The sequence below is a fragment of the Antedon mediterranea genome, chromosome 1 (assembly GCF_964355755.1).
Source record: "Antedon mediterranea chromosome 1, ecAntMedi1.1, whole genome shotgun sequence".
NCBI lineage: Eukaryota > Metazoa > Echinodermata > Crinoidea > Comatulida > Antedonidae > Antedon > Antedon mediterranea.
Window position 1 is genome coordinate 11,286,966 of NC_092670.1, and position 26,305 is coordinate 11,313,270.

The 26,305-nt window shown below is 35.5% G+C and overlaps 2 protein-coding genes across 2 annotated transcripts; both read left to right on the plus strand.

The window, feature by feature from the left end:
* Nucleotides 1-1,876: 1,876 nt before the first annotated feature.
* LOC140041533 (asparagine synthetase [glutamine-hydrolyzing]-like) lies at nucleotides 1,877-8,964 on the plus strand. The gene is made up of 6 exons (XM_072087643.1): nucleotides 1,877-2,156; nucleotides 2,268-2,360; nucleotides 2,967-3,221; nucleotides 4,124-4,331; nucleotides 7,581-7,818; nucleotides 8,360-8,964. The coding sequence occupies exons 1-6, from the start codon at nucleotides 1,877-1,879 to the stop codon at nucleotides 8,585-8,587; spliced, it is 1,302 nt and encodes a 433-aa protein (XP_071943744.1). The 3' UTR covers nucleotides 8,588-8,964.
* Nucleotides 8,965-10,020: 1,056 nt separating this feature from the next.
* Nucleotides 10,021-22,736, plus strand: LOC140046449 (asparagine synthetase [glutamine-hydrolyzing]-like). Its single transcript, XM_072091099.1, has 9 exons — nucleotides 10,021-10,092; nucleotides 16,735-16,999; nucleotides 17,575-17,721; nucleotides 19,357-19,621; nucleotides 19,744-19,836; nucleotides 19,996-20,250; nucleotides 20,456-20,663; nucleotides 20,801-21,038; nucleotides 21,659-22,736. Exons 2-9 carry the CDS (start codon nucleotides 16,748-16,750, stop codon nucleotides 21,887-21,889), a joined length of 1,689 nt encoding a protein of 562 aa, XP_071947200.1. The 5' UTR covers nucleotides 10,021-10,092; nucleotides 16,735-16,747; the 3' UTR covers nucleotides 21,890-22,736.
* The last annotated feature ends 3,569 nt before the right edge of the window (nucleotides 22,737-26,305 follow it).

Sequence of the window (26,305 nt, forward strand, 5' to 3'; positions counted from 1 at the left end):
TAAATTCAGCAATGAAAAGGGTTCTAAAAACAAGTGTATTTTATTGGCATTTTGGGATGTTACTCTTTTCTCGTCTTCGCGCGCATTATTACTATTTTTTTATTTCTCGTGTTAAAAAAGAATTTCTTAGGGATTAATTTATTAATACTGACCGTCGTACTCAATTTCATATTTATGTCTTTTTTTTGCCGCGACTCAGTATCAGGACAAAATCGGACAACGGAAAATGTTTAGTATTTTTATAGTGTTTGTGAATAATATCAAAATAGCCTAATGCAATTTGTTTATATTTAAATATATTATATTCTATATCATAAAGCCCCACCACTCCTCGACCACCAGGGTGGTATATTATTAAATCCTATTGTGATGATTGATGTATTGACCATCCACCATAAATGATAACAAACGGATGATTCCGAACAAACCGGACTTCAACCCGTGTAGAACAATTGACCAACGCACAATGTTTGACCAATGCACAATGTTCCAATAGAAACACTCGACCATTTTTATGTTAATGATAGCTTGTATTCGTGAGTTAACAAATACCATCGGCATCAGTCCATGGAGGTCATCCATGATCAGTGTATCCCAGTCTATCCACCTGGCGAATTGCTGTTAATCGTGTTATCACGTAGGTATAGGCCTAGTAGTTTCTTAGATAAATGTGTTATTATTACTTCATTCAAATCATCTACTATTCTTATACTTCTCTAGGCGCCGAGGAATTCTCTTATTTCAAAACCTGGATCTTGAGAACTGAGAAGGTTTCGAATTCGTATGCCACCAAGAGGCCTAAGTGTGGCGAGAGTTCTTTTGTAGACGCATTTCTTACGCTTGGTTCCCACTAGAGTGTCGCAGGCATAGACGCAAGGAATTGCCACCAATCACAAGCGACAATTCAAATAATTCATCTTTGATTGGTCAAATCATTTACGTTGCGTAATGTACAGTACTTGCGTTGCGTATGTAGTGGCGGGAACCAAACATTAGAGTTACTGTGCAATAGCATTGTGTACTAATTACGGATTCATTGCTAAAACTATTGACTGTTTTGTTTGTATCTTTAATGAAGTTACGTCATAATGTGTGGAATTTGGGGAATATTCGGAAGTGATGTGGATCTGCAGACGTATTTCCAGAAAGCGTACTCATTACGTCATCGAGGTCCTGATTCATTTTCTCTGAAAAATATTGAGCAATTCACCAATTGTTTACTGTGCTTCCATCGGTTGGCGATTACTGACAAAAGTGGACTTGGAAATCAACCAATGATGATCAAGGATTTTCCGCACATTATTATAATGTGCAATGGTGAAATTTACAATTTTAAAAAGGTATGTTATAAATTGTTATACCTAAACACATCCTACATGCGATCCTTTTTGATGCTGAACATTTTTAAATTGTGTCGTCGATAATTACGTATATTATTCATTAGATGAATGAAATATCTTATAATTCTTTCTAACAACTCCATGATAAAACAAATAATTAATAATTACTAATACGGGTTTTTCTCGGGGTTTTTTTCAGTTACGTTACCAGTATAATTTCAACTTTACTAGCGATTGTGATTGTGAAATCCTTATTCACTTGTATGCCCATGGCGGAATAGATTTTATGGTCAAAATGCTCGATGGAGTGTATGCATTCTGTGTCATTGATACTAAAGCTAAGAAGGTAAAGCCACTAACACTCTACTACTCCTTCCACTTCAACTATTAGGACTTCCACTCTACAGTAGGTCTATTCTACTAATACTTCCACTACTACAGCCACTCCAAGTAACACCATGTACTAGTTCTCAAGTCAATCATAATCTTCAAGGTAAAAATGTACTATTCCAAATGTTGGTTTTCTTTGTTTATAGATGTACATCGGACGTGACACTATTGGAGTCCGCCCAATGTTTCGTTTGTATCAAGAACAGCAAGGTTTCCTTGCCTTCTCATCGGAAGGGAAAGGAATAATAGGCCTAGATCTTAATAGTATTGATAAAGCAACAGAAATCACACCTCTTCTACCTGGAATATACGAAGAGTATGATCTGGGAGTTAATGGAAAAGCTTCATTTGTAACGGAAGAGAAATTCCATGCAATTGAGAAAATCCCAAAATGGGTATTCGACACTTCATGCCCAATGCCTACAGGTAAGCTCTTTTAAATTGATTATTGATATATTAATTAATTTAAGTAATTTATTATGAATTGAAATTTAATGTTAATGTAACGATATAATTATATCAATTAACTATTTTTAGGAGACGATCATGCTGCTAACGTTCGACTTCTGTTTACCGAGGCTGTAAGAAAGAGATTTATGGCAAAGAGGAGGATAGGTTGCTTTTTATCAGGTGAAAGTCTAATTTTCTATAGGCCTACTTTACTTTAGATCTACTATATTTTTGTTATTTTCAGTGCTTATATCAATATTAACTACACTAAGTACTACAATAAGTACTATTGATAAGCACTGAAAATATTCATAACAAATGCAATACAATTCGAAAATGCATTCCTCTTTTTTTCATACCATCCATCTTATCTTGGTGAAAAGGGAGGATACTACATTTTCCTCCCCTGAGTTTATAGCCTCTCTACTCGAACACAAACTCGAACACAAATAAGATCACAAATAAGATAGTTTAACAAGACAATTTTAATCATGTATTTTACCGCCATTTTTCATTTCTACATTTTAATTAACATCGTATCTAAAATTTTAAATGAGAAAATATATGGTTAATATAATGAATTCTGGCATCTTATTATGTAAATATACCGGTATTTTAACTACTCTAAACACTTACTTTTAATTGTCACAAATGTACTTATATGTATATAATATATTCATCAATGAGAATTTAAATAAACGTGAGAAGAACTCACACAAGACAAAAAAACAATTCGAAAATGATAGTGTAATGTAAATATGTTAACGTTGTTCTTCTTAATGTCAGGTGGTTTGGATTCAAGCTTGGTATCTGCGTTAGCAGCAAAATTCGCCAAAGAAAATGGAGTAGAGTATGCGTTGCAGACGTTTTCGGTTGGCTTGGAAGGAAGTACAGACATTGCGGCTGCCCGCAAAGTGGCAATACATATTGGCAGTGAACATCATGAGATTGTCTTTACTTCAGAAGAAGGCATCGGAATTATTGAAGACGTGATATATTCCTTGGAATCTTATGATATTATTACTATACGTGCATCTATTGGTAAACATTTTTATAATCTGTATGGAAACAAGGGCCGTCGACACTTTAATTAGGCCTATATCCCCTGCTTAGACTAAACTTGTTGTGGTTGATGCTCTTGGCTGGGAACTCCTTGCTGAAAGGGGAGCCGTCAGGGGCTGGCGGGTCGTGCATGGTTCGTGTGCCTGGGTCTAATCAAACGATAAATACCATTAGCATTCATTTAGATGTATTATAATAATATATCCTTCTTCTGAAACTATTTATTGATGGAATTAATAGGAACATCAATTTAGTATTAAATGTTCTGTAAATTGCATTCAGGTTGAAACCTTTTTTCTTACTGGACGTCTGAGGCAGAAATCGTGAATAGGCTAATTCATATCAATGCTTATGGCATATTCTCCCACACAAATTATTATTTCTCTTTATGAATCTTTTTTCTTAAAGACCCACACAGAAAATGACGGTGAGATGGTCAGATTAAATGCAATTTTTACTGCAGTAGGCCTACAATATTCTAAAAATTGATAAAGCAAAAAATGGGAAGTGAAAGAACCCTTCGGAAATGCAAATATAAAAAGTTTTCTTGAGTAAACTTCGGTAGTAGACCCGGCAGTATTTTTTTTTTCGTACATAAGTTGGGGACCCCTCATGAAACGTCACAAAATAAACATGAATAATTCATCAGCGGAGATAGGCCTAGAATCGTATCTCAGTTGTGTAATCACCTTCTTGTTGCTATACGCTTGGGTGCACACGGAGTAAGACAATTTAACTGATGAATTATTCATGTTTATTTTGTGACGTTTCATGAGGGGTCCCCAACTTATGTACGAAAAAAAAAATCGCGACCCGGCAACCCCTAAAAAGTTCTGTAAAAAGATTCATGTCAATTATTCATTGTGTTTATATTATTTTAGCAATGTACTTAGTTGCAAAGTACATCAAAGAGAAGACAGACACAGTTGTAGTATACGCTGGTGAAGGTGCTGACGAACTTTTCCAAGGATATCTTAATTTTCATATCGCTCCAAGCCCAGAAGAAGCAGACCAAGAGAGCCGTCGCCTACTTAACGATTTGTACTTGTATGATGTTCTAAGAAGTGACCGAATAACAGCAGCTCACGGGTTAGAATGGTTTAAGATTGAAATATTTACAATGTCTGCAAAATTAAAACTTAATTACTTCCAATATGGTTTTGTTAAAAGTTGTTAGCATTAATAATAATAGATAATATTCATTCATCCATTTCCAGATACAAATAATATAATATGACAGAGATCTACGATTGAAAAACAAACAAAACAAGCACGAATGTGCAATACTCGGGGTACAGCGAAAGTAGCTGTAATGACGTCATAAGACCGGATGTAACGTCACATACACATCAATAACCGCGCTACCAAATACGGCTATACGGTACCATCTTCGAGACGTGATATGGCTGCATCCGGTTTGAAATTAAAAATCCGGCTCTATAGCTTTGAGGACATGTCCCTGTAGTATATTCATGCTAAATCTGAGCTCAATACTACCACGAATAAGGGAGGAGTAGTACTTTATAAATCGCACTTTTTGCTCAATAGTGTCCAGATGGAAGAAGAAGAGGAAAAGATTAGAGAGTCCTAGACTCAGGTACCCCGAGTAATAAAATGAGATATATATACTCTATATCATATTACGTATACAGTATATTTCACCATAAAGTTTAAGCAAAATGGTCTCGCCATGAGGGCTCGAACCGGGGACCTTCTGCGCGTTAAGCAGACTTGATAACCACTACACTACGAAACCTCTTACACCAAAAATGTGGGTTACACAAAGTTTTTTAATCCATTTAAATTACAAATAAATTATTATGGTAATAAGCACAAAGCAAGATAAACATGTGTAAAAGTGATAATTACCGATTACACAAAATAAATATTTTAAACAAGCACGAATGTGCAATACTCGGGGTACAGCGAAAGAAGCTGTATACAGACGTATAAAGTTAGAAAGTTAAAGAAAAATAGGTTTCGCCAGGGCTCGAACCGGGACCTTCTGCGTGTTAAGCAGACTTGACAACCACTACACTACGAAACCTCTTACATTGAAATTGTGGGTTACAGAAAGTTTTTTAATCCATTTAAATTACAAATAAATGGTAATAAGCACAAAGCAAAATAAACATGTGTAAAAGTGATAATTACCGATTACACAAAATAAGTATTTAAAAAAAAAATAATAAGATATACTGTGTATAATTATCATATTGCGTATACAGTACTTTTCACCATAAAGTTTAAAAAAAAAGGTTTAGGCCGGGCTCGAACCAGGTACCTTCTGCGTATTGAGCAAACGTGATAACCACTACGCCAAGAAGCCGCATATAACCATATAACTACATAACGCTGTGGTGTGTGTCACACATTGTGGATTCTTAATTAAACAAATTAATTAACAAAAAATAATAAAAATAAAATATACTCTGTATAATTATCATATTGCGTATACAGTACTTTTCACCATAAAGTTAAAAAAAAAGGTTTCGTCCGGGCTCGAATCAGGTACCTTCTGCGTGTTAAGCAAACGTGATAACCACTACGCCAAGAATCCGCATATAACCATATAACTACATAACGCTGTGGTGTGTGTCACACATTGTGGCTTCTTAATTAAACAAATTAATTAACAAAAAATTAAAAATCCGGCTCTATAGCTTTGAGGACATGTCCCTGTAGTATGTTCATGCCAAATCCCAGCTCAATACTATAACGAATAAGGGAGGAGTAGTACTTTAAAAATCGCACTTTTTACTCAATAGTGTCCAGATGGAGGAAGAGAAGGAGAAAATGAGTAAGTACTAGACTCGGGTACCCCGAGTAAAAATGTAATAAACTCTCACATTATCGCATGAATCATAATGCAATGTTTGTAATTTGTGATCACATTGACGATAGGTGGTGGAAATCATTAAGCATTTTTAGTCGCGTGGAAGCGACTCTATAGTTCACTATGTCGGTCGGTCGGTCTGTCTGTCTGTCTGTCTGTCGGTCTGTCTGTCGGTCTGTCTGTCTGTCGGTCCGGTATCACTATGCGTTTTATCGCTTTATGACCTTATCTTGATATCAGTTTAATCTAGCTAAGTCAATTTTTCACAGAATATTCCTTATGGCCAGGAATCGATGTGGTTATGTTTTCACGTGCGCAATAAAAAATTACGCGGTCTACGCACGATTTAACGAAATCACGTTTGTAATCATATCTTAACAACCATGAATCACAATTAAATAAAATTTGGTACTCATAAATTTCAGGGCATAAATCATCATATGGCAATACAATTACGTGCGTAGCGCATTTAACGCATGCGTAAATAAAATTTGGTACTCATAAATTTCAGGGCATAAATCATCATATGGCAATACAATTACGTGCGTAGCGCATTTAACGCATGCGTAAGCGCGCTTAAAATTTTCAAAATTTATTTTCGATGAAATAAGTGTACGTTTCAGGCAATTTTAAGCGTTTACAAAATTGCCATGAGTGCGCAGAATTTTGCGCGCGCACTGCGCGTTAAATGTTATTGCGCATTCTTCTTGCCCCATTTCTGTTTTCTTGACTTACTTTTCAACTCGAAATTACGTTATACGAGCACGTCAAAAGTGACAGGCTACGCACGTGTAAATTAAAAAATATAAATGTTTTTAAACATTTCAACATTTTTAAACATGTTCAGTAATTTCGGTCAGTATAGTTCACTATGTCGGTCGGTCCGTCTGTCTGTCGGTCTGTCTGTCTGTCGGTCTGTTTGTCTGTCGGTCCGGTATCACTATGCATTGTAGCACGCGACTTAATGGCTGTTGGCCTTGTTTTTCGCGCAAATTGATAATGTTGAAGCATGCGTACTTCATCTTCATCTACTTTTTGTGACCGGAAAAAAGGCCAATCAGAACGAATCTTGCGAATATATTCGCTAATGACAACCGTAATTATAATACACAAATAGATGTTGTAGCCTAAGCGCTAACTCAATTATAGAGGATATCTTAGCCAAGGATTTTTCTTTAACGTATAATTTTTAATTTTTAAGTGAAATTTTTATTGTTGGTTCCGATTTTGTTTCGAATTGTGCAAATGCTTTATTGTTTTATTATGTACAACAATTTCTTGTTAATTCTGGAAGATTTGATTGATGTTTCTGTTTTTTGTTTTTTTTTGTTTTAAAATGTTGTATTTGTTAATCTGAGGCGCCATAAAGCTATAGGTGGTTCCACGTTGTAAGGCGCATCTGTGTAATATACTGAATAAAAAAAATAACAATCATTTTTTCAATTCCATATTTACAAATTGAAAGAACGCTTTAATTAGAGAATTATTTACATATTTTTCAGGCTTGAAATGCGTGTTCCATTTTTGGACCATCACCTTATATCCTACGTTCTATCCATTCCTCAACAAGAACGCGGAATTCGCTTCGGTATAGAGAAGTATCTTCTTCGCAAAGCATTTGAAAAGACTGGAATGATTCCTGATGAGATCCTATGGAGACCCAAAGAAGGATTCAGTGACGGGGTTTCTTCCACTGAAAAATCCTGGAACGTCGCGTTGAAAGAGTTTGTAGAGGATAAGGTAGGTTAAATTGTAATGAGTGAATATAAGATGATTGCGTAAGCGCACTTAGAGAAACGAAGGATCGGAATGTTTTGATTTCGACATTTCATTGTCAGAATAAACAGTATTTTCTCCATACTATTAGGCCTAATATTCCGCGTGGCGATTATTTAGTCAGAATGATATTTTCCAATTTTACCATAAGCATAAAGTTATTTTTATTATTTATTTATTTTTTTTTTCTTCTCTTAATTTAAATATTTTGTAAAGGCAATCCCGTCACAAGATTGTAATCTTTTTGGGATTTGCCTTCGTCCATTTTCTTGTTTTATCACTTGCCATTTTGTTTTTGTTACTTTTGTCTTTTGGACGTGAATATTAATGTTCCTTGAATTGAATTGAATTGAATTTATTTTTACGCGTACAAGACAAATAATACTTCTGTTTTGTGCAGTCAGAAAATTGTATAAGTAAGCATACATGATACAGTAGCTTTATAGGTAGGCCTACACAGTAGGCACTCGATAAATTATCATTTCACATAAATTAAATTCTGTAGGTTACTGAAATCATGATGAAAGAGGCACCGATACTGTACCCATTCAATACTCCGACAACAAAAGAAGCCTTCTATTACAGACAAATATTTGAACGTCGATTTGGGAACCGATCTTCGTGGATTCCTTATACTTGGTTGCCCAAGTGGACAAATATGCAAGACCCATCTGCCCGTGGGATGAAGCACTATGAAAGTGTTCAAAGCCGTGAAGACACTAATCCTCGATAGGTATTAGGCCTAAGCTATCATATGCAGATTGAAAAAAGGACCGGTAAACTCGATATAGGAGCAAACTAGGTTTTGAAAACGTTAGCTGGGTTTATATTTACGGGCAGCTAGTTTAGTGGTTAATGACAACGCAAGGACGTAAGCGCAACGCAAGGAATTTGACCAATTACAAAGCGATGGATCATCCGAACTTTCGCTTGCAATTGGTCAACTTGCGTTGCGTATTTGCGTCTAAGTTAACCAACTTTAAGGAGACAATGAGTAATATTACTTATAGGCTGTCAGTTCTCGGTTTTATGTGTGAGTTGTTCTTTTGAAATGAAGTTGAGTGAAACTACTGCAAAGGTAAAGAATTCCATGTTGTAATGATGCAAATGTAAAACAAAGACTCTACTAAAGGTATTAACGCTCAGGTACAGATATGGATTTTATATGCAATATCTGGTTAAATATAAATAAAACAAATATTGAACTGAAATAACGACGAAAAACACAAAAGTTTGCAAAATCCTGCAACATATAAAAGCCAGACAGACTTTTTCAGTAGTAGTAGTAGTAGTAGTAGTAGTAGTAGTAGTAGTAGTAGTAGTAGTAGTAGTAGTAGTAGTATCCGGTGACTCTAGAAAATACAAAAAAAAGAGTTACTGAGTAGGCCTATAGGCCTACAGTGGATAATTTTGGTATAGCACGAAAATAAAAATCTAGTTGAATAAAATAACCAGAAATGTAAAATTCAAGTTATATGCCTATTACCTATTTCATCTGATAATATTTGTTACTACCGTTTATTTTTCCTAATTTTTTTAAAATGTCTCCCTATTTACAACATTTCTATACAAAAGAATAGGGATTTTACTGTGTAATTTGAACTATCTCCCACTTAAATAAGAAAATGCTTACAAAATCGTGTAGCACATGTTAAAACTCTTAAAAAAGTATGAAACATAGGGGAAATTAGGAGGCCTATATCGATAATAACGACATAATGATAATGACATTTTTCAAAACCATGGCTAATCGTGTCATTCTTTTGCTGTGCTAATCTTCAATAGAAGAAATTGACAATTTAATGACGTGTTCCCATACAAAACCATCCTTTAAAATATTGAATAAATATCTGACAATACAATTTGAGTCACCCTGCTAACAAATATAGAAAGACAGAAGCAGTGCACAAACACATGCGATCAACCACATGCCTCTCGCCATCCAGGCGGAGGTAATACTGTAATAACATATACATGGCTGCAGTTGCGTGCTCAAATTTGAGTTAGTGTTTACCGACCGACCAACATAGTGAGCAGCTGTAGAGTCGCGTTTGCACGACGCCACTAAAAAAGACCACATGTAACAATTTCCCAAACGGCGGCGCCCCGTACAACGTTAAGTTGATTTCACCACGATACACATTCCACTGGAAAACAGGTTATCGTGGCAGAGAGAGAGTCGTATGTGTCTGTCCACACCGAATTGGTTTAATTTCACCGAAAGTAAAAACTGATCATGTAAGTATGGCATGGAAATTGTCTCTGATGGTCTCAGTATAAGTAGAAATATAAAAAAAAAATGCAATGCCTAAATTACACAAATAAGAGTAGGCACTTCTTTAAGGAAAATGCCAAAATAACCGTAAGTTATTTCGTTTACTTAAAGGTGGTAACTCTTTTCACAGGAAAAACATACACATTTAAATTCTCTAAATGATGAAGGGTTATTACAATAAGTCTTTGTAAATGGGTTGAGTGCTGAACAAGATTGAACCCAGGACCTTGGGACCAATAGGTGATCATAGCCACCAACCAATAAATCAACTCCTACTTTATACTATAAAGTTTTGTTTTTTTTACCAGACCTAACCAAACATTCCAACATTTAAAAAAACCAATTTAAAAAGCATGTATATAGCATTTTCAGTTACCAGTTTTTGTTACGCTAATCTAAAAATAATTTCATGGCGATTCATTAAATATTAACTAACTTAGAGTAAATCATCAATTTGATCAAAACCTACTCAATATTCTATTTAAACTATTATATACACAAGTGGCTTTACTACCCGTTTGCTGTCTCAAATAACATCAATATTAGTTTTTTTATGGTTATTGTTTATATTGAACTTAACAGTACATACATTATTTATCTGAATTTAAATTTCTCTTTAAGCCGATTTTCCACTAGGCGAATTTGTTCGCGCGAATCGAAAGCGTCATGCTATGCACATGCGTATTCGCGTTTCTGTCTGTCATACTGCCTTCTTCGACGAATTCTAGTTCCTTTGATTTTTCGCTTCAGCGAAATTTACTCGTTCGAATTGTTTCTACTTTTTGCGAAGCGAAATTTTGCGCTACCAATCAGAGCTCAGGAAATGAGCTATGACGCTTTCATGAGCACTCATGCGAATCGAAATGCTCATCAACCACGCGAGGAACATGAACGTCGCAGCTATTCGCTATGTAGTGGAAAGAGAGTAGGCGATTTTTTTCTCTTCGAAACGTTGGATTCGCGCGAACAAATTCGCCTAGTGGAAAATCAGCTTTATTCAGGAAATCATATCCGTAGGGAATGTCATTATTAATCATCTTAAAACCCAAATCGCAGATTGTAAGAGTTAAATTTATTTAAGCGACAAAAAAAAGTTTTTTTTTCATTTTTAAAGAAGCTTCGATTCTACAATACAATTCTCGTTTACAGAAACGCACTATTACAGTAAGTTACTAAAATTAAAAAAGTTAAAAATAAAAAAATAATTTCCATGCTTTCCAAGCACTCTTCTTACTCTTACCGAAAAATGAGGATGTAGTGTCACAACCTGAAAAAGCATGGAAAAGTGGAAGGGCGCATGCCATGCTTTCACCTAGATGTCTACACATGTTGTTGATGTTATAGTAACAGAAGTGATTACCAGTGCCGAATGCAACCCACAGTTTCAGTTCAGGAAATCGATGGCAAAGATTGAAAAATTGACCAATTAGAATGATGATAATGTCAGTATCCACAGTTCGCACCATGATTTGTCTTGCACCATGCTCCAACGAGTGCACCAAATGAATTACAATCCTGGTATCTGCTTCTTCTTGTGTTGAGTTACTCATGTTGTTTCCTTTAAATATGACTGATGTACCCTTTGTTATGTACACATTCTTGTTGTCTGTAAATGATTGTTGTTCAACTAACTCAGACAAATATAGGAATAGTTCCTCTTTGTTTTTGGAATTAAGAAGGAAGTCTTTCCACTTGACAGGTGTCTTGGTTTTTGGTTCTACTTTTAAGCGTACACCTTTACCTCTCTTCTCTCTAGTAGATTCTTTAATGCTTGATGAAATATATCTATCCCACACAACATCTATGCGGCTGGTTGTCAATAATTCACGCTTAATAAAACCTAAAAATACTTGCTGGCCAAATTCAAGAAAGGTAGGCGCAGTGGGCAAAGTGTGTATAAGAGTTCCTCCGTCAAATATTTTTGCATCAAAGCGGTTTGGTGGTTCTTCTTTTTGACCGTCACAGTTAAGACATTTCAGTAACTCTGACTTTGTCCCAAAGCGAAGCTTACCATCGTCTGAGAGAGCAGGTGGATAAAATTGGTTCTCATGTGAGAAAAAAACAGCAAGGTCGCCGTCTCTTTGCTGGTTTGCAATGTATAATCGAGCAAACAGACTAATCTCATCGCGAGCAGCACTTAACTTATTATTTTTCTGTTTGCATTTAGGCTTTCTTGATTTCAGTAGTGCCAGTGAATTTTTCTTTATGGAATCGTGGATTGACTTGCTTTTGTCTTCAAGTACTTCTTTCTTAAACGTATTGTAACGTGATTTTCCTATTTTCTCTACCGTTCGAACGGTGGTAATAACCGACTTTTCTGCACAATATCTGGTGTTCAAAATCAGCAGCTCTGGACAGTCATCTTGAAACGGATTTCCAAATCCTCTGATTACTTCAATCAAACTCTTGCTTTGTTTTTGAAAGGTTAGCTGCGTTGAAAGGCCCTCTTCATGGTGATTGAAATTTACTTCAGGATCTTCTGGTCGCGTGTAACCCTCTTCAAACTCTGTTAAAAGCCGTGCCTGTTCTGGTCCACTAATCATCCATCTTTTGAATGCAGTAGGATTTTCAGTAAGGCCCACAGGTCCTCCTTTACCCTTAACCTTTGCATTATCCTGCTCATGTGCCTGATCTCTGGGGATACAGGAGAATCTGTTGTTATTCTTGTTAACAACCCAATTTTTGTAGATATCTTCCTTGATAGCAGATGGTAGTGCTTTCATGTCACGGATGTGAACACTTACCCAACGACTGTAATTCTGATGGTCAAATGCGAAAAACAGGTAGATAAGTGCTTCAAGGGCTTCTACAAAAAGTGGGAAGTTTCTTTCACGATGCGCTCGGATAAAAATAAGTATGAGGACTTCGGAATTTAGGACAATGTCCCAAAATTGAAAAGTAGGACTTTTATCAATCATGTCGAGTCGCCATCCTTCGAAGCTTGTATTCTCGTTACTGAACATTTCACTTTTCTCGTAAGCCTCACGCTGTAGCTTATGTAGTACAAGAGATGTTACTTGGTGGGCATGACTTCATAAACTTTTAGCCAATCAGAATGCCGGATTTTATGAATACTCATTTTGGAGGGAAATCTTTGTCTAGGTAATACTATAGTAATTGATTGTATATAAAAGAGGTTCTATGGACCTTAAATAATGAAATCATTGTTATTATTAGTATTTATTATTCTCAAATAGAAACTATTATAACAAATATTGTGATTTATTTTAACTGGTCTTTGGAACGTTAAAAAATAGATTATGTCGAAAAGGCACTGCTTCTCTATAACACTGAAGTTAGTTGTAGTGATATAAAACAAAATTTAAGTCAAAAGTTAATATAATTACTTCTGGTCAATTGACAAATTCAGTCATTACCTTAATTAATACAAAAATATATATTTTTGACAATTTAAGCCCAATATTTTGATGTTATGCGCATTCGGTAACGAAATTTGAGGTTATCGGGTCAAAGGTCAATATTATGATTTCCAGTCACTTTTGGGAAAAATAGTTCGTTAGACCAAATACTAACATGTATATTGTGAATATTTTAAGACCAACCTCATGTTTCTACTGTCAGTAGTTATCGAGATATGACCATACTAGGGTCAAAGGTCACAATTCCGGAAATGATGATTCATGATGTTGTATTAGAGTGAATAGAAACATATGTGTTCTAAGCAATTTAACACTAAAATGAACTCTGTACCCCTACCGGTTACTAAGATATGGACCATCATTTTGTTTTGGCGGCCATTTTGAAAATACTCCAAATATGGTCATAAAATACATTTTTTTTCTTGGCTACAGTGATTTTTTTAATCTGTATGTCCAAGTGAACATATGTGCAAAATTTGAAAACTTTGTCATCCGTGTAACGTTTTTGACCATTTTTTCCCTTAAGGCACCCCACTATACAGATTACACACTTTTTCATCCTTCACAGGAAATTTACAAATGGCCGCAGTTCAATAATGAAGATATTGAAAATTTAACTAATAATTCATATTATAAAGGGGTTTAAGATTAGTCCTTTGTAGGATATAGACAAGTTTCTTCGTAAATTCTTGAAATGACAGGTAATTGTTATTGTTATACTCGCAATACAATTATACTTGACATAAAAATTGTTTCAGACAAAGTTTTATCTTTCTCACCGTGCGCCTCATACCCAGTGAATCCCATCTAAAAACATGTTACTGCGCCGTCGAGTTTTCGTATAGGCCTATTTATACAATGTAAGCCTATATATTCATAGAAGAGAATAATAAAATATCGGTAACGACGATACAATACCTTTTATATTATTATTGTATTTCAAAAGTTTTCAAGTGATGGTAAAATAGAAATATTCAATAGGCTTCCTAAAGTGAAATGGATGGATGAATGCGTTCATTCATTGCGCTATTCGTTAAGCATTAACAATCTAAAAGCTCAATAAGTCCAAGGTAGTATGCCTATTTCAATAGCAGACAGAGTGCCTATAATAATAGGTCAATGATTTTATCAAACGCATTCAATTGTGGACGACCTACAACGGTAAGTAATCAACAAAATAATTTAACCAAGTAAGTGATTAAGTAAGTTTTAGGTTGTTTTAATATTGCCATCCTAGATTATTAGATAATCCCTGTTTTGATACGAATTTCAGTAAAGTCGTTTCTTCTGAAAATGCAGATGCATGCACGGAGCGACTTTGAAAATGGTGGTTTGATAGATATTTTAATACTTTTTTCCGAATGGCAATTAGAACTCATTGGGGAGACCGTACCCACAAAGAACCCTCAGTGGCCAACTAATGTGCCATGGCACAATACAATCGACTATAGAATGTCATGCTGCTGACCGGATAGTTGAAACATTGAGAGTTATATCCAAACAGGTTTATAAATTATGATTTTGATAATTGGGCTAATATGAATTGACACTTAATCCAACCAACTGTATGGATGTCGCCTTTCAAAGCCCCACCTTTCCATAACATGATTTTATGTGGACAAGAAGTGACACACAGTCAACATACTGAAGAGTCTGTGGTCAATCAATTTAATTATTGAGTTCACCAATCATAATCGATGGATTAATCGTTTATTCAATTCAATATTTCTCCACACATACCGTATATTCAATTAAATTTCTTTTTATTTCGGAAATATCATCCAGATTAATAAACAGTAAAAAAAACTTGAAACTTAAGTATAGAATGCTTCTCCATCTACAATACATTATGGAGCATATGTTTGCAAATTTTAAATTGATTATTCGAATTGTCGCTTGTCATTGGTGAACACGTTTGCGTTGCGTTGTGTCCTAGTAATGGGAACCAAGCTTGACAGCGATGCAGCAGAAAATAAATGTAACGGACTTCAATAAACCTATGTCTATTTAAATTAAGTCAATTGAACAAAACTGACTATAGAGTTCACCTATCCATAACCTACTGAACAGTGAAAGCATACCACAGGTCAGTAATTCGAGTAATGATTTATATATTATGCTTGGTTTCCACTAGAGACGCAACACAAGGACGTAACGCAACGCAAGTGAATTGACAAGCGATGGATTATTCGAACGGTCGTTTGTCATTATAGTTAAGCGTGGTTCCCACTAGCGACGCAATGTAACGCAATCTACGCAACGTAAGAAAATGCCCTTACAATCATTGTGTTTTCCCCCGACTGCGTGAAATCAAACCTACGATGTTTGCAGCACTGTTGCGTCGTCGGTTGATTACGCAATACAGCACTTTGCGTCAATACACCGTTGCGTCCTAGTGGAAACCACGCTTCAACACGCTTGCGTTGCGTTTACGTCCTTGCGTTACGTTCCAGTGGAAACCAAGCTTTATTAAGCGGCACGAATAGGTATCATAGCCATTAGTCATCAAAGCTGGTTTTCCCTGCTGATTACTACGGTACGGTACCGATGCTACAAATGTCCTCCACTTTTTGTGCAACCGATTTTTTGATCAAATTTATCATTTTTTTCAACATTTATATATTCAGCTTCTTGCGACAGCACCTTTATGATATAATGTTCTAAAAAATCAAATGACCCTTTTTATTGCAGCCTCCTTTCCTCCATTTCGATACGATTTCCAACGGCCTTTTGCAATTCCAGTTACTTAAATTCCGCGCGCATTCACGTTGTATTGTTAACCTTGCTCTGCTACCATTTTAAAATATAATAGTTAATTATATCTTAACCGTAATATAGTAATATTAAATAACGATTATTTATTTACCTAACGTTTTGCCAACTATCAGTTGGCTTTCTCAAAGTGTAGTGACACGTATGTCACCGTTGACATCTAGATGACGGGTCAACACATTGGTCCACACTTGACTGAGTTTGTAACCGCCCTAATCTCAATGAACAAATGAACTATTCTTCTGAACAATCACTATGCTTGGTTCCCATTAGACGCAACGTAAGTGAGTTGACCAATCACAAACGATGGATTATTCGAACTGACGTTTGTCATTGGTCAACAACCTTAGGCCCTACATTGCGTTTACGTCCCTGCGTTGCGTCCTAGTGGGAACCAAGCTTGATTATTTTACAACTATTATTTAAGGTACTGTTTTGTTTGTATCTTTAAAGAAGTTACGTCATAATGTGTGGAATTTGGGGAATATTCGGAAGTGATGAGGATCTGCAGACGTATTTCCAGAAAGCGTATTCAATACGTCACAGAGGTCCTGATGCTTTTACTCTGACAAATATTGAGAAATTCACTAATTGTTTACTGTGCTTCCATCGGTTGGCGATTACTGACAGCAGTGGACTCGGAAATCAACCAATGATGATCAAGGATTTTCCACATATTATTACAATGTGCAACGGTGAACTTTATAATTATAAAAAGGTATGAAATGTACAGCAGACCTATTGTTTAAAAAGTTAGCGAGTTGGCAAATAAAAAATGTTGTAAATTTGCTAGGCTACACTAGCAAACTTTTATTTGCAAAATTTAAGTTTATCAAGAAAAGTTTTTCAAGGTTTACTCAGTAGATCAGTTGACAAACCTTGGCAAACTGCAAAGAAAACAAATGTGCAGAATTTTAAATTGTGATTTATTATTTGTAATAACATAGGCCTACATGTCTGTCTATTATTAGTCGAATAGTTTCTACTTTTTGCAAAGCGAAAATTGTGGAACAAAGACACGCGTTAGAAATGGAAATCGTAGCTATTCGTTTCAGTAGTGAAACATAATAAAATAATATTTATTTGTTTGCAATATTGAATTGCACTGGTTTTAAACACGATATGTAATGTATCACTGAATTACAGTACTATTAAACATCGTATTACGTATTTAGTTTAGTTAATTGTTTCAAATGTAGAGGACAAGTTTGAAAATGAATTCAATTCACTGTGAACTGTTGTTATTCTTTCTAAAAATTCAGTTATAAAACAAATAAATTCGGTGTTTTTCAGTTACGTGACCAGTATAATTTCAACTTTACTAGCGACTGTGATTGTGAAATTCTTATCCACTTGTATGCTTATGGCGGAATAGATTTTATGGTCAAAATGCTTGATGGAGTGTATGCATTCTGTGTCGTTGATACACAGGCTAAAAAGGTATAAACCACTTTTACAGTGTACTAATTCCCACTTCCACTTCTAATACCACCACCTCAACTACGACTACCACTTCCATTTCTAACACCACTTCTACCTCCACTACTACTATAATATAACTTCCACTTCTAATACCACCACCTCAACTACGACTACCACTTCCATTTCTAACAACACTTCTACCTCCACTACTACTATAATATAACTTCCACTTCTAATACCACTTCCACTACTACCCACTTCCACTTCATTAATTTCCTGCTACTACAACTTTTACTACGAATACTGCTTACTTCCACTACCACTAATAGTAGAATTACTACTACCACTTTTAATAACACTACACTTCCATTTGTACTATCACTTCGAATACGTACTACCACTATCACTACTACTTCCATTTGTACTATCACTTCGAATACGTATACTACCACTATCACTACTACTTCCACTTGTACTATCACTTCGAATACGTACTACCACTATCACTACTACTTCCACTTGTACTATCACTTCGAATACGTATACTACCACTATCACTACTACTTCCACTTGTACTATCACTTCGAATACGTACTATCACTATCACTACTTCTATCACTTCTACTAACTGTAGTCACGTTACTTCTACTTCCATTTCTACTATCATTACTACTCCCACTTTTATTCTACTAATAAATGTCTATTCCACTTTTACTACTAATGTCTATTCCCCTTTTCCTGCTGCTGCTACTGCTGCTGCTACTCTGCTACTGCTCGTAGGACTACTACTACTGTAATACATACTGCTCAAATTGTTTTACCGTTATTCCACAACCACTAATGTAATATAACGATATACTTTTATATTTAAGAAATCGACCTTTGTATCAGAATTCAAATAAGTTCACAAACTTGACCCAGAAAGTCCAGAGGAGAGTTTGTCCAGATGTTTTAAAAGTCCATTTAGCTCATAATTAAATCCCAAAAGTAAACAGTTTATTTGACCTCTCTAACTGTTCCCATTGTAAAACAATTAGATATTGACAGTTTTAAGCAAAGATTCGACAGGGCCAATTCATCATTGTAACCTCCCCAGATAAGATCAATCACTCCCACCTAAACACCCCTGGATCAACTTAGGACCAATCGTTACCCTCACAGATTACGTAGTGACATATGCAAATGAACCAAAGCCAATATACCCCCAAGTTTCAGAAGAGCCCAGACACACCTTACAGCCACCTCACGGAGCACACATCTTACAGCCACCTCACGGAGCACACACCTTACAGCCACCTCACGGAGCACACACCTTACAGCCACTTCTTCAGAAGCAGACCTACACACTTCACACCTCACCGACAGCATCACTGATCCTCCGTTCCTTATCTATACTTATAGTTTTATATTGTACTGAAGTATTATACTGAATAAACAATATGTGTTACGACAGTTAAGCGAGTAAGAGTCTTCATTAGTACCTCAAAACAACACTATATTACACTAATACTTCCAAATAATATACTACCTTATAAACTATACCCACTAAAATTACTACTTTGAGTTATACTATCTCTAACACCTACTAATCATAATACTTCTACTACTACCTACCACTACTACTTCCAATATAACTGTTTTCTTTGTTTACAGGTGTACATTGGACGTGACACTATTGGAGTTCGCCCAATGTATCGTTCGTATCAAGAACAACGAGGTTTTCTTGCCTTCTCATCTGAAGCGAAAGGGATAGTTGATCTTAACTGCTTAAAAACAGAAATTACACCTCTACTACCTGGACTATACGAAGAGTATGATGTGGGACTTGATGGAAAAGCTTCATTTGTAGAGAGAAAAAGGTTTCATTCAATCGAAAAACTACCTAAATGGGCAGACACCTCATGCCCAATGCCTACAGGTAAGCTTCTTTAATTTATCTTTTTATAAAAAAATTAAATCAGCTTAAACATGTGTTTCTTGTCTTAAAAATGTCTGACATTGTACGATTATGCATAGTGTTAATTAACTAATTCATTATAGGAGACGATCACGCTGCTAACATTCGACTCTTGTTTACCGAGGCTGTAAGAAAGAGATTTATGTCAAAGAGAAGAATCGGTTGCTTTCTATCAGGTAAAATCTTCTAATTGTCTATACATTTTTTTTGATAAGAATTAGACATAGACATAACAGAAAGATATCATTAGCAAAGATTTTGTGACAGAAAGTATTTTACCGAATGATGACCATTGTTTACGAAACAAATTTGCATTTTTTCTCTTTTAATGTTAGGTGGTTTGGATTCAAGCTTGGTATCTGCGTTAGCAGCAAAATTCGCCAAAGAAAATGGAGTAAAGTATGCGTTGCAGACGTTTTCAGTTGGCTTGGAAGGAAGTACAGACGTTGCTGCTGCCCGCAAAGTTGCAGCACATATTGGCAGTGAACATCATGAGATTGTGATTACTCCAGAAGAAGGCACTGGAATTATTGAAGACGTGATATATTCTTTGGAATCTTATGATATTATTACTCTACGTGGATCTATTGGTAATCTTTTTTATTCAACCGTAAAATTCAATTCAACGTTTCTATTAAAAGGCCAAATCATTGTAAACAATTTGATAATGTGTCCTTTGTTGCACGTAATAGGCTGATGAATAAATAAATTCAACTATTTGCTTGACGTAGTGTTCTATTATGCTCTCAATGTATTTTGATCCCATTTTTACTGTCACTAATTGTTTACATTTAGCAATGTACCTAGTTGCAAAGTACATCAAAGAGAAGACTGACACAGTTGTAGTATACTCTGGTGAAGGCTCTGACGAACTTTTTCAAGGATACATTAACTTTCATCTTGCTTCAAGCCCAGAAGAAGCAGACGAAGAGAGCCGTCGCCTACTTAACGATTTGTACTTGTTTGATGTTCAAAGGAGTGATAAAATACCGGCAGCTCACGGGTTAGGAGAATTTAACATTTAGAATACCATTGAAATGAATAATGAACAAATAATTATTGATAATTCTCTATTCTACATTTTACAATTTAAAGAACACTTTTTCTAACTAATTCAAAGATTATCTTTGCATATTTCAGACTTGAAATACGTGTTCCATTTTTGGACCATCATCTTATATCCTACGTTCTATCCATTCCTCAACAAGAACGTGGACCTCGTTTTGGCATAGAGAAGTATCTTCTTCGCAAAGCTTTTGATGGAACTAGACTGCTTCCTGATGAGATCCTATGGAGACCTAAAGAAGGATTTAGTGAAGGCGTTTCTTCCACTAAAAAATCCTGGAACGTCGTGTTGAAAGAGTTTGTAGAGGATAAGGTAAGTTTTAACCAATTAAGAACATATTGAAAACTATCGTTCCTACACTATAGGGTTCAAGCATTGGCGTACAACTCTCATTTACTGATGTTGTGGCACTCTTCACGATTGCCAGCAGAACCGTACAGGGAAAATATTTTCATTCATTAGAATGTTTGAATATTATATGACTCGTTATTTTATTTTACACCTATCTAAAATCACAATAGCACTAAAATAGTTATATTTTATTCGTTTGTTAACCATTCTCTTTTGAATCGGTGGCAATCAAACGAAATGCCATATTCGGTTGGTTTGAGTGATTTAAACATCAAAGGTTGCATTATTTTCCCCCACCGTGTTAAGACAGGAACTCAATAAAGGGTCTTTCACACCGGTTTCGGTCTGGCACCGTCAAATCAAGTCGCCGACGCCAATGTTTCGTTTTCCACGCGGCTACGCTCATATCAATTTGCGCATAGCCGCGTGGAGCGTCGTGAAAACGAAACATTGGCGTTCGACTTGATTTGCCGGTGCCGGACAGGAACCGTCCAGGAATAGGTGTGAAAGACCCTTAATGCATGAACATAATTATTACTTTATTAGAGTATTATAATCATTAATGTTTGTATTTCTTTTAGGTTACTGAAAGCATGATGAAAGAGGCACCGTCACTGTTCCCATTCAATACTCCGACAACAAAAGAAGCCTTCTATTACAGACAGATATTTGAACGTCGATTTGGGAACCACTCTTCGTGGATTCCCTACATGTGGTGGCCCAAATGGACGAACATGGTAGACCCATCTGCTCGTGGAATGAAGCACTATAAAAAAAGTGTTCATAACTGTGATGACGCTAATTCTTCATAGTTATATTTATTCGTAACGAAAACATGTGACAATGAAAATAATAATAATTTCTCTAACTAGAGGGTGAGCTCGCTTCGCTCGCTCCCCCTCTAGGAAGTGTAGAAGATGGTTCTCGAAATGATAATGTTCTTCTTGTACGTTTTCTGTCGGTTACCATTATTGAAAATGCTTGACATTCGTAAAATTAAACTATTCTGTTTCACAGTGTCTTAGATGATTAATAACATTTTAAAGTATAGTCTTTATTGTTTGGTACGGCCCTTATAGGGCGGAGGTGGGGAGGCGGAGTTTTTGACGGAGGTGCTTATTCGAGGGATATATGTAAATTTTTTTAGTTTTAATATGGTAACATTTATAATCAAATGAAATCCTCTAATAGATATGAAAAGTGGTAAAAAAGAATAACAAATGCTTGGTAAATTGTAGATAACAGTGCGATGAATTCTACTACAAATAGTATAATTGTGTTATTATAAATGTGGATGGGATGGACGTTTATTAGATAGTTGGGTTGGGTGGCGGGGGGATTATTATTCAAAGTGATGTTTTATTGGAGAGGCGTTTATTCAAATAAATATCATCCTAATAAGTATTAATACATTATTTAATTTAAACATCTTTTGAAAGTAACTGCCGTGACAGAGTGGGCCGCTTCGGCCCAAGAAAGAAGACATTACGCCTTGCAACATGGGCAGACATCTCGGTCCTAACGGGACACAGATAGCCTACAGTTATTCCTGCCAGCTTACTTAATAAAACTCAGCTATCGGGATTTCGCTCGATTAATGTCTTATCATCAAATCTCCCTATGTAATTTTATAATACTATTCCCCACAATATATTCCGATTCTTTATGGCGTATATTTAATTTGATCTTTATTAATTTGCAGTATAATTTTTATTTTTTAACTACTGTACCTTTCACACGCGCGATCCGTTCCTAAAATAAACAAAAAACTAAAATGGCTATGACTAATGGCCAACTTAAGCTCCAGTCCTATACTATCTGTTTTTTTCTTCCGTCTTCCAAAGGGACACTGTATTGATTGATGGAAAGTGCCAGTTTCCAGTCACCTTTAGGGTCAAATCTATTATTTTAACTGCTCCCTTGTGTATAAAAGAGAAAAAATAGTTGAAACCATGTTGCTGCAAGATAAACTTATCGTAAACCCGGAAATTACTTGACCGCGAAGAATTGAAATTGAGTAGAAAATCTACTGTTGAAATCATAAAATAATGTTGTTAAAAAACTCTTTATAATATCTTCCTAAGATAGAAATATGGAAAAATAGCGTCGAACTGAACACTAATGTTATCAAATCTACGTTTCGCGGTTCATCTGAGATAGATAAGGTAGGTATCCAAGGCGGAGATTTGTACCGAAGTTTTTGCATTGTGCTCGCCTATGTCAGAATTAACCATAATTTATATATAGAAGCGCTACGTTCACAAGGCTCGAACTAGATAGAAATTACGTAATTTCATATGCTATACAAAAGAGATGGGATTCCAGATATTGTTTGAAAATATGTCAATAAAGTTGGCATTCTTGATTATACTGCATGGTAACTAGAAGACCACGTCAATTGACTGCGTTTTCAAAACTAGTAGGCTTACAACAGTTTGTTGGAACGCCTCAAAATCATACACTGTCAATGGTCTATTGTGACATTCTTATAATTCACCGAAGCATCTTATACACGCAAAATAAGAATATACTATCCGTAATATAAAATAATATTAATTGTAATAAAGCAAAAATGTATGATTAAATTCTCTCTCGGAGTGTTTATTTAAATTCCACCACGGAATATATAGTTGTATTTGTTAATCATGGGTAATAAGGTGGACCTGTACAGAAAATGTCAAAGAAAATTTCGATTGAAGTTCGATTGAAATCAATCCCAAGCACCTAAACATTTCCTAACTTGTAATTAATTACGTATATATAGCGCACTAAAAAAACGACAATTACCTATGAGCCAAAACCCATGAACATCCTATAAACATAAAAGTACATCAGAATGTTTATTTTGTTTGGTAATACTGTAGCTAAAAACACGATCTCGCGATGTACGAGTCCTTGTATTGACTAGAAATAAATAATTTATTTATTTCGCTTAACTGACTGGGTATCACCTAATAATATAAATCTGTCCAGACCGGCGCCCCGTATGTAAAATAGAAAAATACAGCTGGCGGAGGTATATTCAGAGCGTCTTTCTGACGACTGGAGCACTCTCTACTTCTCTACGGAGCGCCATTTATGCCTTTATTAACTTCAATAATAGAAATAGTACTACGGTAACTGCGCTCAAGTGGACCCAATTTAGCACCAGGGTAGCACAGTGATATAAAATAAAAATAAAAGTCACTACTTTTAATATCGTTTCGTATATACCCATATCACAAACTGACAAACAGAAACATCTTGGCATTTACATTGATTCGAATTTATCTTTTTCTTTTCATGAAATAAACTCCGTTCCAAACTGGGCTTGTCCCTCTCCATCTTATCGCGTGCTCGGTCATTTCATTAATAAACACACATCCATACTCCTCTATAACAATATAATCCTCCCACACATTGAGTATTGATGTAGTGTTTGGGGAATCAGATCGAATATTGACTGAATACAGACTATTCAAAATAGAGCACTTCGCATTATCTTTAAAGCTCATCCTCTCACACCACGAACTAACATTTAGTAACTAACTAACACCTTAAATCTTCATGCAGTCCAAGATAGCATGCATCTACAACTGGGCTGCCTTGCCTACAGGTCTGCAAATGGTCTTGCTCCTTTCACTCATTGTAGTTTTGATTTTTAGTCTTTTCGGTACCCTGAATCTAAAAGTCTTCATTTCTGTTTTTGTCCTGTTTCCGGTTCCCGTGTTGTCCTGTTTTTTTTTTTCAGTTTCTATGGGCTGCCTTATACAAGCTTTGCTTTTTAGGAATGTTGCCCCTCTTATTTTAATAATTTTTACTGTTAATTTTTATTTTCTTTGAAAGACAAGAGAAATAAATGTTACTTTGATTGATTGATTGATACCTTGCCCTGCGTCTTGCCAGAATTCCAAATCATCGATGTACCCGAAGTGTCAGTGAGAGGAAATCATGTCGCCCCTTTCCCTAAAACTGAAACTTTTAAGAACAGCTTCATCTATAGAGCACCAACATACCTGGATTTGCTACCCACCAAACTAAGAAATGCGGTAACAATAAATAATTTTAAAGTCTGCTCTAAAAAAATATTTAATCCCAAAGAAAAAACTCAACGTTTTGTATAGTATTGTAGGCTATATTTTTGTATTTAAGTACATATATATTATATATTTTTATATTTTTTTAACATAGTTCATCCGTTTTTTCATATATGTTTTTGACTGTCTGCATATGCTGTTTAGGGTCACCCTCACAAAATAAGGTTTAATAAAAAAATAAAATAGAAATAAAGTCACTAAATTTTAATATCTTTTCGTATGTTAATACAATGTGCTCAAGTGGACCCAATTTGGCCCCAGTGGAGCACAGTGATATAAAATAGAAATAAAGTCACTAAATTTTAATATTTTTCTTTTCGTATAAAACACTGTGCTCAAGTGGACACAATTTGGTACCAGGGGAGCAATGATATAAAATAGAAATAAAGTCACTCAAGTTTCAATCTTTTCGTATGTTAATACACTGTGCTCAAGTGGACCCAGTGGATTTTTTTTTTAATGGAAAATAATGAATATTGTTTTTCTTTTATTTTGAAAGAGAGATATTTTGAGGATTGTAAATGTCAAGTGGAACTTTTTTTAAATCAGAAACAAAGTTGCAAGGCATTATTTTCCATTTTCCAGACTGCATAAAACCTCGAAAAGAAGCCCATGTGCTCCTTCATTTTTAGTACTCTTGGGTGGGCTTCTTTTCCACATGGAGTTTTCGAGATTACTTTTGCAAACTAAACGAGGGGAACTGCTAGCTTCCCGCCCGGAAAATATTGTATTTGGCGTGTGTGGCGTGTTGACCGCGAATGACTAACATACCATCTTTACCATAATACACCTGCACAGACTCATTTGCATAACAACGCACGCACATACCAAACTGTTTAAAATACCCGAACATGACATCTATTATGTTTTCAAACAACATGCATAAGAATCTTCAGTACCCCACCATGCTTGGGGCTGAGCAAAGACAATTTTGAAAAAAAAAGAGCTGTATACAGTAGGTTCCCGCCCGAAAAAATGGCGTTACATGATTTGAATGAAACAAACTATATAAGACTCACCAGGACAATATATGAGCTTGTCCCCGGAAAGTGCACCTATTCATTGAAATATAAAATTAAAGTCTATCTCCAGTACTAGCCCATCCATAGTTGAGAGGCAGAGCAATGAAAATAGAGCCCAGAAATGCACTTA